Source organism: Pagrus major, chromosome 11 (assembly GCF_040436345.1).
Source record: "Pagrus major chromosome 11, Pma_NU_1.0".
Classification (NCBI taxonomy): domain Eukaryota; kingdom Metazoa; phylum Chordata; class Actinopteri; order Spariformes; family Sparidae; genus Pagrus; species Pagrus major.
The window spans coordinates 575465-596512 of NC_133225.1; the positions used below are offsets into that span (position 1 = coordinate 575465).

The 21048-nt window shown below is 44.9% G+C and overlaps 1 protein-coding gene across 1 annotated transcript; it reads right to left on the bottom strand.

The window, feature by feature from the left end:
• Positions 1–354: 354 nt before the first annotated feature.
• LOC141005284 (uncharacterized) lies at positions 355–15493 on the bottom strand. The gene is made up of 5 exons (XM_073477092.1): positions 15047–15493; positions 5807–5903; positions 2801–2954; positions 2212–2363; positions 355–1714 (listed from the first exon to the last, which is right to left on the bottom strand). Coding segments are annotated over exons 1-5 (732 nt in total). The 5' UTR covers positions 15374–15493; the 3' UTR covers positions 355–1712.
• Between the last annotated feature and the right edge of the window lie 5555 nt (positions 15494–21048).

A 21048-nucleotide genomic window follows, 5' to 3' on the forward strand; every position in this document is an offset into this window, starting at 1 on the left:
ATGTTGCTGGTGATAATCATCAGATTAGTGAGTTACAGTCGCCTGTTGGCTCATCCACATTTTCAGGTAAAAATATGTAATATATATATACACACATGTATCTGTGTGTATATATATATATGTATATATAACATATATATATATATGTATACATACACACACACTATTTAACTGAGTGTTTGTTGCTCTGCGTCATCAGACCTCCATCACAGACTTGAGTCAGCAACATGTCAGCGTCACTCTGAGCTCTACAGATGTTAAAGGACCAGTCCTGTGTTTATATGCGAGTGTATTTTAAAATCACATATACGTTAAACTTTGAGCTTTTCAATCAAGACACAAATCAAACATCATATAAACTTCATGTTTATTATTCTCATGAAACACCCCCCCCCCCCCCCCCAAATTAGATAAAAGCTTCTACAGTCGAGTCGTTTGTTCGTCAGCTGTGACGCTTCAAGCTGTGAGTGTAAAAAAATACAATTAAACATAAACAGACATCATTCACACACTGTGACCCCGTTCACACCTGACTGATCCACTGATCAGGAAAATCAATAACTGTGTTTGTTGATTCTCCAGCAGCCTCCAGGTGGTGCTGCTGAGCCCAGTGCATGCTGGGACGTCCTCCTGCTCTGTCAGGTGTAAACGGGGCCTCTGAACTGAAAGAAGTGGCGTCCAGCTTCACTTTGTGTCCCTGCTCATCATTCTCTAATCAATCAGTTCTGAGATTGATTGATTGGTTTGAATCAATCACTTCCTGCAGAGAGAGAATCCATCATGTCGGGCTGCAGAGCGACTGACGTAAAATACTAATAATGATTCATGTGCACAAAGATCAATAGCCAATAAAAAAGTATGAATTATTAGTTATTTAAACCAGCTCTCGTCCAATCAGAGGTCAGCTCTGTCAGGATGGTTTCTTATTGGTCAACAGGGTGAATTTCTTCCTCTGTGAGTGATTTCATTGGTTCAACTGAACGAGTTGATCTGACAGCAACATCTGAGCTATGGTAACCATGACGACAGAACTGTGCCTCACTTTATACTGATTTAAAGAGTAAAGAGTCAGTGAATGCAACACTCCAATCCCAAACAATCAACATGAGAGATCAATAATCCATAATTAGACAATTAATCAATCAGTCGATTGGCAAATAATCTATCAGCAACTGTGTTCGTCAAAAATAAATATGTGCTGATGTTCTTGTCAGACGCGACCGGAACCAGAGTCGTCACTTTGGGCCGTAAAAGATCTATAAGAAGAATTTAGACTTTTCTGACAGAACGAACGAACGAATTGAGAAGTTAAAGTGAAAACGATTCTCAGACCTGTGATGTCCCTGAACGCAGCAGCAGGACTGATGGACTCTGCCTCTGCAGCAGCTTTGAGTCGATTCAGATGAAACGAGGTGACTGACAGGAAATCAATCAGAGAACTGATGAAGGAATATTGAACAGAAACAAAGCGACAGATTAAAGATAAATCAGCCTCCTGATCAGAGTGAAGCTGGAGGAAGACAACACGCGGAAGCAGCAGAGTCTTTGAATCAGTCAGTAAACGTCTCATCATTCGTCCTACACAGCGTGACACGTCAGCGTCTCCATGGTGATCAGGAAGTTTGTACAGCAGTCATCGAGTCCGTCCAGGCTCCGCCCCTGTCCTGGACCACAGTGCTCGCCGTCGCTCGACAGGTCGACGCCTCCCGAACTCCTGACCAGCACACGCACACACACACACACACACACACACACACACACACACACACACACACACACACACACACACACATGCTGTGACATCTGTTGCAGCTGGAAACTGATTTAATTTTGATCTTTTTTACTCCTGATGATTATTGATTATTACACTTCTGAGTGAGTCTGATCAATAACATTTCTGTCCTCACAGTGTGAATATCTTTAAACAAGTGAAGGAATGTGAAACTTGTTTTGAATCCACATCATTGTTTCGTTTTTCTTGATTCTCATCCAAAGATCAATAACTTTGACTGGAACCTGATTAATAATATAAATATGGTTCAGATTGTTTCTGAGGTTTGATCTCAGTTCAGTCAGAGCTGATGGGATGTGGCTGTTTGCAGTGTGATGATGTGTTTGGGTGCAGCAGGAATTCTGTGTGTTCTCTGGTGAGTGACAGTGGTGATGATGATGATGATGATGATGATGATGATGATGATGATCAGTGCTCACAGGTTATCAGATGCAGAGCGCTGCAGACGAGCAGCGTCAGCGCTGCAAGACCAGGGAGAGAGGAGGCGCCGTCAGCGGGGGGGGTGACGGGGGCGGCGTCCTGCTGCTGCGACTGCTGACGAGCTTCAGACTCCGCCTCCTTACACTTCTGACTGTAACACACACACACACACACACACACACACACACACACACACACACACACTACTGTAAACAGGCTAGTTAGCAGTTAGCTTGCAGCAGGACTTGCTGTGCTGGCCTCCATGTTAGCTTTGGCTAGAAAAAGCAGTAAGTGGACCTTGAGTGGTTCTGTTCTGTCTCATTCTCAGTGACAGATGTTGATGTTGTGGAGTCCAGCCAGGTGTCACCTGTGTAGCCATGTGACAACACCACCTCCACCGGGACATTATTTGTCTTTGATTGTTGCTGGTACCATCAGCTGACAGACTTATATACACCAGACTCACCAAACTCCATTGAGGAAACAGCTAATTTAACACATCTTGGTGTGACAGGTGAATAAATGAACAGGTGTTGTTCTTGTAAACCTGACAGTAATCTGTGAGTGTGAATACAGATGTGGACTCACAGCTGTTTGTTCAGGTACTGCTGTCTGGACTCGCAGGCTTTGGTCTGACTCTGAGCAGCCAACATCTGGCTCTCTGCAGCGTCCTTCAGGCTGAAGCAGGAGGTCGTCTCGTGGAGCGTCTGAGTCACGTTCTGTTGCAGCGCCTCGATGAGATCTGACAAGACACACAACACTCAGAGCTCAACACTTCATTTCACTTTTTATTCATCGAGTTTCAATTAAAATCCCTCAGAGGTCAGTCCTGGTTGCTGTGGCGCCCTGTGTGTGTATAAATGACTCAAGTATCGATCGGCAGCTTCTTTAGAAACACAACAAAAAATGAAGAGATTCATAAAAACTTTAATCGGACACCATGACAGAAAAATCACGTGTGTTTAGGACATCACTGATGTCATGATGATGTCAAACACTTCCTGTTACACATTAATTAATCTGTTCAAACTGTGGTCCAGTCCACACCTGTTGATGTGTCACACCTGTCAGGTGGAGCAGATGGAAGTGTATCGGTGCCTGCTGCCCTCTACAGGCAGAGAGCTGTGATGACTGAATGTGATGTGTTTATATACTGATTATTTATTGATCACAGAATCCTCATCAATACGCAGTCTGTCTGCTCAGTATTATCTACACTGTAGTTATAGTGCAGTATGATGCACATATCTTTACACATGATATAATATATATATAATCTGTCTATCCTGTCACATTTGTATTCTAGAAGGAGCAGCTGTAACGTGACCTGATTTCCTCCTCAGGGATCAATAAAGTTTATGATTCTGATATTAAATCAATGTCAGTCATTGATTTACTGTTTCATACATTACAGTAGTCATCACTGAGTCACGCCTCTCATGGGCCTTTATTTTGAAAATCTTTGTCTGGTGGTGAATGAAGAGAGACAAATAATTATTGATCCTGTTTGAGTCAATAAATAAGATCCCATGACCAGAGGGGGCGTGGCTTCAGCTCTCTATTCCACAGTACCCATGAGGCTCAGCACCCGTTACCACGGAGATGAGATGAAGTTACAGCACTGTGTTGTTACCGTAGTAACTGTGGTTCACGAAGTGAGACGAACAAATTCAACTTGATATCACATTCAGAGTTCTTGTATCCATACGATGATTAAAGGATCCGTTCATGTCCTGTTCTGCTGAAAACGGTTCTGTTCAGGTGGCCACTGTTCTCTCTCGTTAATCAGCTGATCGGATGCAGTGATGTTGTCCAACATAGCAACAGTAACTAAGGAGGGGCGGGAGGTGGGGGGTGGGGGGAACAGAGCGTAAACAAACAGAACGGAGCAGAACCTGAACAGAGTTTGGGTTCAGATCTGCGTCTGGATGAACTTATAAGGAAACTGTGAGTCTTATCAGAGACACGAGGTGAGCTGCTGCCAGCTCTCATGTTGGTTTGGACTTTAGCTTGTTTGTGAGCAGATCCTGGACCAGATCCAGTCTCAGTGAGGTCACAGTGTAAACAGGGTCCACCTGATCAGATTCTGGATCAGATCCAGTCTCAGTGAGGTCACAGTGTGTCGGTAGAGCTGAAGCTAAACGCACGGACAGAGCTGACCACAGACACTATGAGAGGGCTGCCTCAGGCGTGTGTGAGCAGACCAATCAGAGCAGACTGAGCTCTTCAGGAGGCGGGCCTTAAAGAGACAGGAGCTACAACAGAGGCTCAGAGGGTGAAGACGGTCCTGCAGCACTGACAGGATGAAGCCAAAATAAAAGTATGATCTGAAATATGTCTCCTCTGCAGGCAGAACATTCTGACACTGTGGTATTTGTACTTTTCAGTCACATTAAACAGTGACTGATGTTTATCAGCAGCTGCCTGTTAACACAATGCTTCTCTCATATCTGCTCCATTCATCACTTCCCTCCTTCTGTTCAGGGCAGGAAGTCACCTTCATTAAACCGTTTCTCCACTTCCCATCAGCCTCCTGTTCCTGCTGCCGCCGCCTAAGAGGATTATTCATGGAAAATACTTTAACAAAGGCTCTGAAAAAACATCCCCACAGGACATTCAGTCTCATGTCTGGCCTTAAAATGGTCAAATCTTTAAACATGACAGAAAATTACACTCGATACAGAAACATCCTGATATTATAAACTGTGTGAAACTCTGTCTCTGACTGATTCTGACTTATTTGTTCCTTCTTGTAAATTCAGCAAATGTTCTACATGAACTTCTTTCTGTCTTTGAGTAGAAACATGGCGTCTGTTTGTCCCAGTGATGGACGGGTTTGTTTCATACAGAGCAGGAAGTGACATCACATCAGAGGTCACTCAGACACAGGTTAATGTGGCTGTGAACTGACAGACAGAGCTGATCACTGTGATCGATCAGTGAACAGGGCATCAGAAAGTGTTCAAACTGAGCTTAATGTGAACTCAGAGAGAGACGAACAGATGAACCTGTGAAATTAAGAACCAGGTTGTAAGAATAAAGTGTGTGACCGTGTTGAGTTGTGGTGTGAGGTTGAACTGTTGGCGTTAGCGTAGCGCTGTGAGCTGACATCATCTCAGGGAAACCCACATACCAAAGTCCTGACTGAGTGCTGCTCAACACTTTCCTACAAACACTGTTACTGTAACACAACCCGTCGGCTGTCAGGACACTCAGTACTGTTACTGCACTGCTTCACATTCTCAATCATGTCTACTGACTTTTTTCCTCCATTGCTTCCTTCTATCCTTCCTTCCTTCCTTCCCTTCTTTCCTTCCTTGTTTCCTTCTCTCAGGATGTAAATTCTCACACTTGTCGACTGAATCTGATCCCTGAGAACATTTTGATCTTTAAACTTGAAATAGTTTTAAAGTGACTTTCTTTCTGTCGCAGAGCAGAAAAAACTCCTTTTTTTTTTTTAACCGACCAATCGTGTGTGTTTATTTACTCTGACCCACAGGTTGTCATGGTAACGGGGGGAAAATGCAGCTAAGAATACCGGCGGTGACTCGCTGAGAAAGTATCCTTTCATGGCAGTGATGGACTTTTTCCTACCTTCCTGCAGGCTGAGCTGAGCCGTGAGGTTGGCCTCCGTCTGACGGAGCTGCTCGATGTTCTCCTGCAGAACAGTGATGTTCCCGTTCAGGACGAGCTGCAGGACGAATCAAACAAACCCAGAGAGGAAAAACAACATGTTAGTGAGAGGCTGAAGGGTTAAAGGTCACACTGAGTCAAACTCTGCTCTTTGTTCAGACACTAAATCTTCACTCATTCATCCTGATTCTGTTTTTATTGGGATTAGTATTTTTTTATTACACCACCTGCTGTTGGTTTGCGACTCACTTTGTCTCAACAAGTCGACACATAAAGTCTCATGGAAACACGTAGTGAAGGACAGAAGACAACACTCCTGTTACTGCAACACTTTGTCCTCATCGAAGAAACAAAACTGACAACAGACAGCTGATCCCCAGCACTTTGTTTTAAATCACCTCCATTCATCATCAAGTTCATTCAAGTACACAAGTATTCTCAGCTTCATGAAGTTAAAGTACACAAGTATTAATAATAATAATAATAATACATTTTATTTATAACACGCTTTTACAGGTGCTCAAAGACGCTTACATAAAAATATCAACACAATTAAAATATAGAACAATGTGGAGTAACACAAAATTAAGATACACAAACAATGTAGAAGGTTAAAAAAAGAAAGACATAAAATGAGAAGAGGATAAAAGAACAGAAAATTAGACATATTTAATTTAATTTGCAGATTAAAAGCCAGTTTAAAAAGGTGTGTTTTTAGGAGTGATTTGAAGGTGTGGGGGTCTGTACAGTCTCTGATGGGTTTGGGGAGTGAATTCCAGAGGGTGGGGGCGGCAACGGAGAAGGCTCTGTCCCCCCAAGTTCGGTGCTGTCCGAGGGGGTAGGGCAAGGAGATTTCCCTCTGAGGATCGGAGGGCACGGGAGGGGGTGTAGTGGTGGAGCAGGTCTGTGAGGTAGGTGGGGGCCAGGTTGTTAAGTGATTTGTAGGTGAGCAGGAGGATTTTGAATTGTATGCGGTGTAAGATGGGGAGCCAGTGCAGTTTTTGGAGGACAGGGGTGAAGTGTTCTCGGGAGCGGGTGCAGGTGAGCAGGCGGGCAGCGGAGTTCTGAATGTATTGGAGTTTATTGAGGACTTTGGATGATGAACCGTAGAGGATGTTGTTGCAGTAATCTAGTCTGGATGTTATAAAAGCATGGATCAGGGTTTCGGCAGCAGAGAAGGTGAGTGAGGGGCGGAGATGGGCGATGTTCTTGAGGTGAAAGAAGGTGGTCCTGGTGATGTGGTTAATGTGGTGGTCGAACTTGAGTTGGCTGTCAAAAATGACTCCAAGGTTCCGGATGTGAGGGGAGGAGGACAGAGTGCAGTTGTTGAAGGTGAGGCTGAAGTTTTGGGTGGTTCTGGTGTGGGATGTGGGACCAATGATGATGATGTCTGATTTGTCACTGTTCAGTTGCAGGTAGTTTCTTTGCATCCATTTTTTAATTTCAGTGAGACAGTTGCTGAGTGTGGAGTGGGCGGTGTTGGTGATGGCTTTGGTGGAGATGTACAGTTGGATGTCGTCGGCATAGCAGTGAAACTGGAGTCCGTAATGATGGATGATTTTGCCAAGGGGGAGCATGTAGAGGATGAAGAGGAGGGGAACAAGCACCGATCCCTGGGGGACACCTTGTGACAGGGGAGCGGTGGAGGAGGTGCAGTTGTTAATGCTGATGAACTGGTGACGGTAGGTGAGGTAGGAGTGGATCCAGGTGAGTGCTGTGCCAGTGATGTGGGCTGAAGATTTCAGTCGGGAGAGCAGGATGGAGTGGTTGATGGTATCAAAGGCTGCTGTGAAGTCAAGGAGGATGAGGATGTTGAGGTGTCCGGAGTCTGAGGAGAGGAGGAGGTCATTGGTAATTTTGAGGAGGGCTGTCTCTGTGCTGTGTCTTGATCGGAAACCGGATTGGAAGCATTCAAAGAGATTATTGGAGGTGAGGTGGGTTCTGAGTTGAGAGGCTACAGCACGTTCCAGGATTTTTGATAGGAAGGGGTGATTGGAGATGGGGCGGAAGTTACTTGGATTGTCAGTGTTGAGACCAGATTTTTTAAAGGATGGGTGTGATGGCAGCCAGTTTGAAGGTTTGGGGAACAGAACCAGAGCTGAGGGAGGTGTTAATGATGTCGGTGATGAGTGGGGAGATGACAGGGAGGCAGTCCTTAATGAGTTTGGATGGGATGGGGTCCAGGGTGCAGGTGAAGGTTTTTATCCCGGTCATGAGAGTTGTTAACTGTGCTGGAGATATTGGAGAGAACTGTGACAGGGGCTGGATGGTGGCAGGTGGTGAGATGGGAGGGATTCCAGGTGTTGAGGTTACTGTAGATGGTGTCTATTTTTGTTTGGAAGTATTAAAGGAATGATTGGCACTTTTCAGTTGTGAATGATGAGGGAGTGTTGTCATGGGGTTTGAGGAGTGAGTTTATGGTGGAAAACAGAGCCTTGGAGTTGTTTGAGTCAGAGTGGATGAGGTGGGAGTAGTAGGTGGTCCGGGCTGCGTTGAGTGCATCTTTGTATTGTTGTAGGTGGTCTGTGTAGGCGAGAAGGTGAACAGATAATCCAGTTTCTGGCGGAGATTCTCAGCTTCATGAAGTTAAAGTACACAAGTATTCTCAGCTTCATGAAGTTAAAGTACACAAGTATTCTCAGCTTCATGAAGTTAAAGCTGGAGCAGAGATTAGCAGAACACACCTGATAATGAACAGAATATATGTGACTGTTCGTTGAGGAATTGTTCGTGTGTCATGTTTCTGTTGTTGGACACGTCCCGTCCTCAACAAGTCTGATGTAAAGACATTTTTTGGTTTCAATAATATTTAATATATTTATCAGAACACCTCGTGGACCACAGATACGTTCTCAAGGACCTCTGGAACATCCTCCAGGACAGTGTGCTGCGTTCAAGAATGTCAGAGCATCAACAGACTCATCTGTTCACTGTTTGTTCACTGCAGCCACATCAGAACATGATCCCCCTCTGATCCAGGATCAGCTCTCCTCTCATCCTGCACACACACACACACACACACACACACACACACACACACACACACACCGTGCTGTGCCAGACCAGACCAGACCAGCCTGTGCCGTGCCGTGCCGTGCCGTGCCGTGCCAGGCTGTCTGCTGTCAGAGCTGCTGATTGAACGCAGCTTTGAGAAACATTCCTTTCATTGAACGCAGCAGTTAAAGTTAGAGCAGCACTTGAAACAGTCCAAACACCCCGAGAGGCCTCTGATGTCACAGCTACACACAGAGTACTACAGAGTACTACAGAGCACTACAGAGTACTACAGAGCACTACAGAGCACTGCAGAGCACTACAGAGCACTACAGAGTACTACAGAGTACTACAGAGCACTACAGAGCACTACAGAGCACTGCAGAGCACTACAGAGTACTACAGAGTACTACAGAGCACTACAGAGTACTACAGAGCACTACAGAGTACTACAGAGTACTACAGAGCACTACAGAGTACTACAGAGCACTACAGAGTACTACAGAGCACTACAGAGTACTACAGAGTACTACAGAGCACTACAGAGCACTACAGAGCACTACAGAGTACTACAGAGCACTACAGAGCACTACAGAGTACTACAGAGCACTACAGAGCACTACAGAGTACTACAGAGTACTACAGAGCACTACAGAGCACTACAGAGTACTACAGAGCACTACAGAGCACTACAGAGTACTACAGAGTACTACAGAGCACTACAGAGCACTACAGAGCACCCCAAGCCTTAAATATTAAATATTGAGTTTGACAGGTGGACACAGACAGACAGACAGACAGGGGGACAGAGACAGACAGGTGGACACAGACAGACAGGTGGACACAGACAGACAGACAGGGGGACAGAGACAGACAGGGGGACAGAGACAGACAGACAGGGGGACAGAGACAGACAGGTGGACACAGACAGACAGGTGGACACAGACAGACAGACAGGGGGACAGAGACAGACAGGTGGACACAGACAGACAGACAGACAGGGGGACAGAGACAGACAGGGGGACAGAGACAGACAGACAGACAGGGGGACAGAGACAGACAGACAGGGGGACAGAGACAGACAGGTGGACACAGACAGACAGACAGGGGGACAGAGACAGACAGACAGACAGGTGGACACAGACAGACAGGTGGACACAGACAGACAGACAGGGGGACAGAGACAGACAGGTGGACACAGACAGACAGGGGGACACAGACAGACAGACAGGTGGACACAGACAGACAGACAGGGGGACAGAGACAGACAGGTGGACACAGACAGACAGGTGGACACAGACAGACAGACAGGGGGACAGAGACAGACAGGTGGACACAGACAGACAGACAGACAGACAGGGGGACAGAGACAGACAGGGGGACAGAGACAGACAGACAGACAGGGGGACAGAGACAGACAGGTGGACACAGACAGACAGACAGGGGGACAGTATGCTGGTTGTGTCTTCGTCTCTCTGACTTCTGGAATAAAGGCTGAAAAACAGACTATGTGGCCAAAAGTATGTAGACACTGGCTCTCATCAGCGGTGGCAGACTCTAGAAAGCATAAGGGGAGGAGTCTGTGGACTGAAAGAGTCGACCAATGGCAGGCTTGGAACAACAGTCTACTTCCTGTGAGTCACAGCTCACAATGATGAAAGTGAGGCAGGTAGTCTGAAGGGATTGTAAAACACACTATCACACATTTAGAAGTGATCTACTGATCAGAGAGCAGCTGATCAACCTGAACTGAGATCAATACAACATCAAACAGAAGCAACAACTGGATCCACCCCTGAACATATCACAGGACAGCTGGAAATATCACATGTGCTTCACAAGTTTCACAGCTGAGAGCAGCTTCAGAGCTCTGAAACATGCAGCGTCTTCTTCAGGAAGGAACACAGTTCATTTAAAAGGTGAAATATCTACCCAGCATGCAGCGGGACAACAGAGCTGCGTCCGCCTGGACGGGTTCAGTTCTGTAACAGTGAACAGCTGATCAGGATCATGAGATTTTCTAAAAGTTGAAACAGGAAGCTGAGTTTCTGCGTGATCTTCTCCTGATAACAACTGACCACTGATCAAAGATGTTCAACTGATCAACTCAAACGGTCCTGATGCTAACATGCTAACATGCTAACATGCCAACTGCTGCCTGCAGTCTCCAATGAAGCTAGAAGTTAACATTTATCATGTTGATCAGAGGATTATGTTGATTTATCAGTTGACAATACGATTATTGATTCAGCTGCTGATTATTTTCACTGTTAATCAATGAATCCATGCTTAGTTGGGCGGTGCTTTAGTCTTTAAAACTTATTTTTAAAAGTTTTCACCTGTGTTGTTTGTTGGTTTGTCAGCAGGATTACAAACAGATTTGCACTGGACTTAGACGGAGGAAGAGTCTCAGCCCAGAATTAACGTCATGTTGGTGCTGGTCCAGATAAAGACACGGAACCAAGGAGTTATTGTTTGGTATCTGTGATCCTGAGCTGTAATGTGGTGCATCAGTTATGAGGGGTTTAATGTTCAGAGTGATATCGATTGATTTAGTTAAAGGGGACTGTGAGGCCGTGGTGGAGGTATACGCTCGCAGAGAGACGATTCTGATTAATGTGGATGTACTTCTACGTCACATGTTTTATGACCCAATTCAAACAGGATCAATACATTATCTGTCTCTCTTCATTCAGTACCAGACAAAGGTTTGAACAGAAGGGGGCGGGGCTTCAGCTCTCTGTAGAGGCTGTGAGCTGCCAATAAGAAGCTTCCAGGACGTCAGAGTGGAGTTTTATACGTTAATGTAATTAAGACATTGATCTTAATACTTGACTTGTTGATCTAGTTGCACAAGCAGAAGAAATAAATACACAATAAAAAGTTTGACTTCTGAAGCAGCTGTGACGTGTTTTCAGAGGAAGAAGCTCGCTGGTGTTTGAAAGTGTTTGTTTCTGCTGGTGAACGCAGCTTTAATTTGACCTTCAGACAACCGAGTGAAGCAGCGACAGACGTCAGATTTACACAACGAGGCTAAAGTTGATGTTGTTTCAGAGACATCAGAGCGAACAGGAAGCTGCCACACAGCTGCTGAGGTCACACTGTTTCTGCATGAGCGTGTCTGAAGGTCGTCTGCGGTCCGTCTCGCTGGACTCGGAGCTGTTTCAGGCTCCTGAGCTCAGCCAGCAGCTTTCTGTGGAATCCTGTTTTCATAACAACGCACATCAAAACGCAGCGTTAGCACTGAATTCTGGGAATTGTAGTCCCAGTTAGCAAGAGCTTGTTTTATCTCTGTTCACAGAGATTCTTCCAATAAAAGCTTCATGTGTTCACACACATTGTGTTTGTGTTAATAAAAGGACGTATTACTCACTCCTCAGAAAGAGGAAAAATCAGGGAGCGGAGAGGGAGGAGTGGAACAGAGGTGAAGGAAGGAGAGCAGGAGGAATGAGTCAGGAGGAGGAGGGAGAGGAGGAGGAGGAGGAGGAGGAGGAAGGCAAACACTCATTTTTTCCAACCAACAACTCTGAGAATATGAAGCTGGAAATGTTGGAACAGTTTAAACAGTCAGACTGCTGAGAGCGAAAACTATTCAGTCTTTACTGGAGGGAAAATAAAAGTCTCCTAGAATGGAAACTAAAGAGGAGGAGCAGGAGAAGGAGGAGGAGGAGCAGGAGGAGAATCATCTGTGTTCTTAACAGAACTCCTTCCCCCTCATGAACGATGTGTTTAAGGTCTGAGGAGTTTAATAAGTGAGCATCTCTGTTCAGCTTCTCCTCACGTCAACATTATTTATTGATCGACTGGTTCTGGAGAACAGATGGAAGCTGTTAGTGTTTTGGTAAAGAGGGTGGAGGAGGGTGGAGCTGCTCTGGGGTGAATTCTGGCAGTTGGACTGGAAAGAGGCTATTTTCAGTTTCAGTTTGGTTCTGATGACTTTTAGTAACTTTACACTGTTAAAACATCAGAGCTCATCTCATCTTCACCTCCTGACTGTAACTGCTGATCATTAAAAACATGGTTCTACGTGAAGACACGACACCAGCTGATCCAAACTGATCCAAACATCAAGTCTGACTGAACTGAAGAAATCCAGTTCAACAAACTGGCTCAGACTGATTTCCAGTTTACATTCCAGCTGCTGAACCAGTTTCCAGTGGATTCCTTCAGTCATCACGTCAGTGAGCTGATCAGTAATGATTCTATGGAGCGAAATCAGGGTCAAATGTTTTGTACTTGAAAAAGTAAAATTTGAAACTGAAATTTCAAGTTTTGATCTTGAATTTTGAAAAATACATCAACGTATTCAAAATAAAAATAAATGTACAAAAAGTTTTTTCAAGTTAAAAATAATTATGATCAACTCTGGTAATTCTTTTGAATAAATCATTTATTTTCATTTTTCACTTTCATATGTTTTGATATTTGGGATCCTATTTCTTTCAGTTGCATGTTTTATCTTTTCAGATTCAGATCTTAGTTTTTTTTCAGTTTCAAATCTTTTTTTCAGTTTCAGATCCTTTTTTTTCAGTTTCAAATCTTTTTTTCAGTTTCAAATCTTTTTTTCAGTTTCAGACTTTTGACCCTGATCTAGCGTGGGGGGCGTGGCATCAGCTGAGAGGGACGTGGCATCATGTTTTAGACAGTACTGAGGACCAACTGTAGTACAGGAGCGACAAAATCACGCCAGATTGTGCACAGACACCCACACGTCAAAAGTCTGAAACTGAAAAAAAGATCTGAAACTGAAAAAAAACTAAGATCTGAATCTGAAAAGATAAAACATGCAACTGAAAGAAATAGGATCCCAAATATCAAAACATATGAAAGTGAAAAATGAAAATAAATGATTTATTCAAAAGAATTACCAGAGTTGATCATAATTATTTTTAACCTGAAAAAACTTTTTGTACATTTATTTTTATTTTGAATACGTTGATGTATTTTTCAAAATTCAAGATCAAAACTTGAAATTTCAGTTTCAAATTTTACTTTTTCAAGTACAAAACATTTGACCCCGATTTCGCTCCATATGATTCAGGTTCTGAAATTAAATATGAGACGAAAGTTTGAGCCAAAATCATCTGATTACATCGAGCTGATGATTTTTCACACTGAGATTCGACAGAATGCACCAGAGCTGCGACGATAGATCAATTGATTGATTGATTGATTGATTAGGTGTCAACTACTAAATAAATCACCAGCTAATCAGTTTGAGTCATTTTTCAGGACAGTCTCCTTCTTCTGCCGTCGACTCGATACATGTGAATATCTCTCTGACAGTAAACTGAGGATCTTTGAGGACGATCCACATTTTTCACACTAATGATCGATTAATCAGGAAAATGATCGACAGATTAATCCACAATGACAATAATAGTTAGTTGCAGCCTTAGTAGGCAGGCTGGAGTCTGTCCCAGCATGCACTGGGTGAGTGGTGTGGTCCATGTGGACAGTCTGGAGAGGAGTCGATATGAATTATATTGAATTTTGTCAGTGTGTTCTTGGAGGATCATGTGATCAGATCATGTCTGTTACAAACTGTAACTAAAAACTAATGAAGTCTTTTGTTTCACGTTTCACAATATTTAGATTAATCTGATTATCTTCAAACATTTTAATGATTCACATACTGACATCAGAAAAATCACGTGATTAAAATTATAACACTGAACGAAGCCTCCGAACTCTAACACTCCTCTGTGTGTGTGTTTCTGTGTGTGTTTCACAGGAAACACACACAGAAACACATGCAAAATCTAAACAGGAAGTAAAACAGATGCAAACATCTCTTCAACTCAAACCCTGAAGACTAAAACTCAGGACTTGTGTCAAACTGAACTATTTTGTCATTTCTTTAGGTCTGCCTTGTTACAGGACACACACTCTGTCAGATTCAGTTTCTTGTTACAGGACACACACTCTGTCAGATTCAGTTTCTTGTTACAGGACACACACTCTGTCAGATTCAGTTTCTTGTTACAGGACACACACTCTGTCAGATTCAGTTTCTTGTTACAGGACACACACTCTGTCAGATTCAGTTTCTTGTTACAGGACACACACTCTGTCAGATTCAGTTTCTTGTTACAGGACACACACTCTGTCAGATTCAGTTTCTTGTTTGAAGATAACAAATACTGAAGGCTGAAGGTGGGACAGGTTAAAGCAGGTGTAGTTTCAGAGATGAACTCCATCACTCACGTTCTCCTGGCGGCACTCCTCCAGCGTGGCGTTAGTGGCGTTGAGGCGTCCCAGCAGCAGCAGGATCTCAGCTCTCTGGCGGTCCGTCTCCTCCCTCTCCATTATCACCTGCCCCTCCAGAGCCACCTTGTCCTTGTGATACAACACCTTGGACCCCTCCAGCTTCTCCGTCACCTCCCGCAGCTCGGCCCGGCACTGGGCCGAGCTCTTCAGGTCCGGAGACGTCGCCCAAACCACGATCACGATGAGCGAGATAATGGACCAGAGCAGCAGCAGGGCGATCACCGCATTCTTCGCCTTCTGGGACGACTTGGAGGCGGCAGCCATGAGAGGACAGCTGATGAGGAGGATGGAGATGAAGATGAAGGTGGAGGTGATGGAGGTGAGGATGAAGAAGACGTGCTGTGGAGCGAACAGCTGCTCTCAGTGAGTCTCTCAGGTTGAAGTGAGCTGGACTTTCCCTTCAGGCTGGGCAGGAGCACAGGGAGGGGCTCCTTCAGAGGGTGACAGGGGGACGGCAGACCTCGGCCACGCCCCCTGCCTCACCCGCTGCACCTCCCCACCTCCCCCCGCCAACCCCCCGCCTCCTGCTGCATCCCCACCCAAAACCTCACCCTCCTCCTCCGCTCCATGTCGGTGTTATCGTGCCCAGAGGACGCCGTGATCAACAGGAAAGTCACAACACACACACACACACACACACACACACACACACACACACACACACTTTACAAATAAACAAAACTTTCCGTATGTACTGTGTGTGTGTGTGTGTGTGTGTGTGTGTGTGTGTGTGTGTGTGTGTGTGTGTGTGTGTGTGTGTGTGTGAACACTGAGGCTTTCTGTTTCTGTTTCCCAACCTCACAGTCATGAACCGAGCTGAACTCTGGAGGACAGAATGAGAATCTTTGGCAGCAGCAGTTTCAGAGAAATGAAACCCAGAGAGACACAAAGACAGAGAGACAGAGACGGAGACACAAAGACAGAGACACAAAGACAGAGACACAAAGACAGAGACACAAAGACAGAGACACAAAGACAGAGACACAGACAGAGAGACAGACAGAGAGACACAAAGACAGAGACACAGACAGAGAGACACAAAGACAGAGACACAAAGACAGAGACACAGACAGAGAGACACAAAGACAGAGACACAAAGACAGAGACACAGACAGAGAGACACAAAGACAGAGACACAGAGACGGAGACACAAAGACACAGAGAGAGAAACAAAACTAAAGAGAGAAAAGGAAGAGAAAGCTGCCTTCATTCCTCCTCAGCAGCACCTCTCACTCTTTCCTGACCTCCTGCCAGCTGCTGGCACACAGTTGGCACAAGCCCTGCCCCCATCAGTCTGTCTGTGCTGTGATTGGCTGAGAGCTGCAGTCTTTGGACTCCTGCAAACAGCCAAACAACATCACTATAAACATCTGTAACTCCTGCCAGGGCCAGGGGTTTCAGTCCAGCTCCAGGGCCCTGATCGCTCAGGGGCAACCCCTGCCTCATCCAGTCTCGTAGTCCACAGAACATTTCTGGAGCTTCACAGTAAAACAGAGTTGCAGCGTTCTGCTGAACAGCTGAAGCAGCTGGAGATGATTTAAACATCAGATGTCTCCACACAGCTCGTCTGCTGTGATCACAGAGATCAACCTGATCTGAGGAGACCAGATTTAACCCTCAAGATGCGGTTGAGCTCGTGCACACATGCTAACACTTTTAGCTTAGCAGCTACAGTGAAGACTTAAGCTCTAATGAGGGTGTAACGAACATCTCTAAGTTCAGACATTCTGACGGTTATCACACCTGTGCTTCTGCTGCTGTCACATGACATCATGACCTGTACGCAGGAGGATCTTATGTTTCTGTGTATACGATGTTCTTCAGTACATAAACACAGATACCAACTGGTGTTCATGCAGGTTCTGTAATTTTCTGGATCTTATTTCCCAGCATGCACTGCTTCCAAACAGCACCAAGCTGCTCATCATTAGCTGTTGGTATTTACATTACGTCACTGGTGGATGGTGTCGTGTTCCTGCCAGCTGTCTCTCCCTGGTTATCAGCTGTTCTTTGCCTGTTCACAGCCTGACGGTACCAACATGAGCCCAAATCAAAGTCATGTGATATTTTACCTGACGGCCGCATAAAGTCACACACACACACACAGTAACCGTGATGACACACACGTGTACAATCACATGAAAAATGTGCTCTGAACGTCTAAATCCTGCAGAGAGACGACTGCTGAGAACAGTTCATCTGGTTCTGACTCACTCACATTCTGACCTCTGACCCTGGTTCCTCTGTCCAAACACAGGAAGTGCTGTGAGTTCAGGTGAGTTCAGACTGGACACGACAGTCACACAGGAAATTATACAAACAGGAGCTAATATGCTAACAATAGCATTCAGGCTCTGTCACTGCAGCACACACACACACACACACACACACACACACACACACACACACACACACACACACAGAAGTAACAGAAATCATGTGTCTTCACACAAAGCTGCTGACAACGAGTTGTGTTGCAACAGCATGCTGACACACTGCAGGGTGTGTGTGTTTGTGTGTGTGTGTGTGTGATTTAAGGTGATCTCTGTCAGCAGTCTGTGTTCAGTCACTGCAGCGCCTCCATGAGGCTGGAACGTGTCATCACATCCTTCAGCCTGATCTCAGAGCAGTGATGTCACACTGCCCCCTGCTGACAGATCACACACACTACACATGTTCAACACATGACAGACACCAGTTCATTACATGCTGTGTCCTCAACAACAACAACAACAACAACAACAACAACAATCATAATAAACATCAGCAGGAGCAGGAGGAGGAGGAGGAAGAGGAGGAGGAGGAGCAGGAGGAGGAGGAAGAGGAGGAGGAGGAGCAGGAGGAGCAGGAGGAGGAGGAGGAGCAGGAGGAAGAGGAGCAGGAGCAGGAGGAGGAGGAGCAGGAGGAGCAGAAGGAGCAGGAGGAGGAGGAGGAGGAGGAGGAACAGGAGGAGGAGCAACAGGAGGAGGAGGAAGAGGAGCAGGAGGAGGAGCAGCAGGAGGAGGACGAAGAGGAAGAGGAGGAGCAGCAGGAGGAGGAGCAGCAACAGTAGCAGCAGGAGTAGGAGGAGGAGGAGCAGCAGGAGCAGTTTTTTAATGTAAACAGGAAGTAAAACGTTTAGTATTAATAAAGTAAAATAATGTGCTCTCCTCACTGAGCTGCTGGTTGTAATATTCAGTCGCTACAAAAGGCAGCACATTTAGAAAAAACTATGAAAAATAGATCAATTTAAAATATATTTAGAGCTGAAATAATTAAATAATTAGATAATTAAATAATTAGATAATTAGTCGTTTAAGTTATTTTTCCGGCAACATGTGAAAAGTTCTCTGCTCAGTTTTTGTTTCATTTCAGAAACCAAATAATAACAATAATAATAATAATAATAATAATAATAATCAACAGAGAAAATAATGTTTCTCATCATTGATACAGACGACGTCTCACCCTCTCACCCTCTCACCGTCCCACCGTCTCACCCTCTCACTGTCTCACATCTCACCCTCTCACTGTCCCACCGTCTCACCCTCTCACTGTCTCACCCTTTCACCGTCTCACTGTCTCAGTCTCACCCTCTCACCCTCTCACTGTCTCACCCTCTTACTGTCTCACCCTCTCACCCTCTCACCGTCTCACCCTCTCACTGTCTCACCCTCTTACTGTCTCACCCTCTCACTGTCTCACCCTCTCACTGTCTCACCGTCTCACTGTCTCAGTCTCACCCTCTCACCGTCTCACCCTCTCACTGTCTCACCCTCTCACTGTTTCACCCTCTCACCGTCTCACTGTCTCAGTCTCACCCTCTCACCCTCTCACCGTCTCACCCTCTCACTGTCTCACCCTCTTACTGTCTCACCCTCTCACCGTCTCACTGTCTCAGTCTCACCCTCTCACCCTCTCACCGTCTCACTGTCTCACTGTCTCAGTCTCACCCTCTCACCCTCTCACCGTCTCACCGTCCGGTGCGTCCACGTTGGAAAACATAGTATACCACTATAGAACATGCTGTACGTCGAGACAAACAGGAAACGCAGCGTGTCCACATACTTTTGGCCATGTGGTGTATCCGTTAGCTGTTGTTCTGAGGGATGAAACGCTCGGCTGGTTCTCAGCAGAACAACAACAGCAGCAGCGGGTTCCTCCGTCAGTTGATGATGGAGTCTGTGCTGGTCTGTGTGATCCTGCTGACTGTCAGCTGTGAGTCTGTTTACTATCTATTTATTTACTTTATCTAATTAATGTGTTTACTTTATTTATTTATTACTTGTGTAAACATCCAGTTCAGCTCACTGATTTATAACTCAACACATTTATTGATTATTAATGAAGCAGCTGTCGACAGGATGAAGAGCTGTTTGTCATTTTAAAGTCAATTTAAGGGATTTTATTCTGAAAATGTCTTTAAATTAAAGCTTCCTGTCTGAAGACGACTCAGAGACTCTGAATGTTTCAGACTGATGGAAGGAACTTTGATTTAGAGCGGCACCATTTATTTAATTAATCAATTAGTCATTGATTTTGATTATTAATTAACTGTACAAGTCATTTTCTAAGTAAAGACATGTTACACATTGTGTTTCCAGCTTCTCTAAAGGAAGTTTGTTAATCCTGTGACTGTTTGTCTCATCTGATCACGTTCATTTGTCTTCAGGAAGTTTTTTTTTTTTACTGTTTTATTGATGAAAACATTTATTATTTCCAGCTGTACATTTTAAAGATGTACATTACTGGGAACACTGACAGAATCTTTGATGGATGGACAGAAAGAAAGATGTTCGATCAGTTAATGGACAGTTTATTATTAGTAAAGACAGATTTTATGAGACATTTATTAAACAGAAATATCAACCAATCAGCTTCTCAGATGTCATCTGAAGACGTTTGTCAGGTGTCACAAACAAATGTGTTCAAATCTGTTCGTCTGTCAGCTCATGTTGAGGGAGGAGAAGTGACTTTAATATATTTCTGTCTCAATGTTTCACTTCAACATGAAACAACTTCTCATGACAAATGAGAGAAACAAAAGTTTGAGTTTACATTTGAATTGAAAATAAATGCAAGTTAATTTTTCAGTCTTCTGTCTGATCGTTTCGACTGTAGCAGTTTTATTTTTGATTGAGTATCTCAGTGTTTCCATCTTCATCACGGTGTTCTTGTCACGCACATTCAGATATTTACAGGTTGTTTGTTTGTGAACATCTTGTTCTGTATATTCAGTGTTTTTGATAATTCTATTAAAATCACCCTGACTGTGTTGTGTTGAAGGTTTCCAGCAGCATGTCACCGCCCTACCTTCCTCCACGGTGCAGGTGAGAGTCGGGGAGGACGTCACCCTGCAGTGCCCCCTGCTGGGCGCCTCCAAAACCACGGCTGCCCCGTCCACCCTGAGCTGGTACAGGAAGGCAGCAGGACAGGGTCCTCAGCTGCTTCTGTCCTTCAGGTCCACCGACAGCTCCAAGGTGAAGTACGGCGCCGGTGTCGATCCAAAGAAGGTGTCAACTGCCGCCGACGGCTCACTGCTGCTGCACGGCTCCCAGCGCAGCGACTCAGCGGTTTATTACTGCAGCATGAGTCAGGGGGACGAGCCGAGGAAGGACGTCACAGGACAATGATGTCATCATGTGTGATGTGTCCTCAGTGGACTGGGCCCAGTTCAGGCTTCAAACTGTTTCTGTTGGGACTTTTTTCATTTTTAAAACGTATTTCAGAATATATTAAAAGTTTCACCTGATCACTGAACCTGTCTGTAGAGTTAAATACCTGTATGATGTCATGAAGTGAAGCAAGTAAAACTTCAATCTGCTGAATAAACTCAAGTTCCCAAAGTCTTCATTCATAAATATCATACTTAGTATTATCTATCAGACAGACAGCTAACGGACAGACAGACAGACAGACAGCTAACAGACAGACAGACAGACAGACAGACAGCTAACAGA

Excerpts from the sequence above, each read along its gene's own strand:
- LOC141005284 (XM_073477092.1), bottom strand. The coding sequence starts at position 15,373 with ATGGCTGCCGCCTCCAAGTCGTCCCAGAAGGCGAAGAATGCGGTGATC. Across the intron at positions 5,904-15,046 it reads AGGAGTGCCGCCAGGAGAAC|CTCGTCCTGAACGGGAACAT; the intron begins GTGAGTGATGGA and ends TTCGTCCTGCAG. Across the intron at positions 2,955-5,806 it reads TCAGCTCAGCCTGCAGGAAG|ATCTCATCGAGGCGCTGCAA; the intron begins GTAGGAAAAAGT and ends GTGTCTTGTCAG.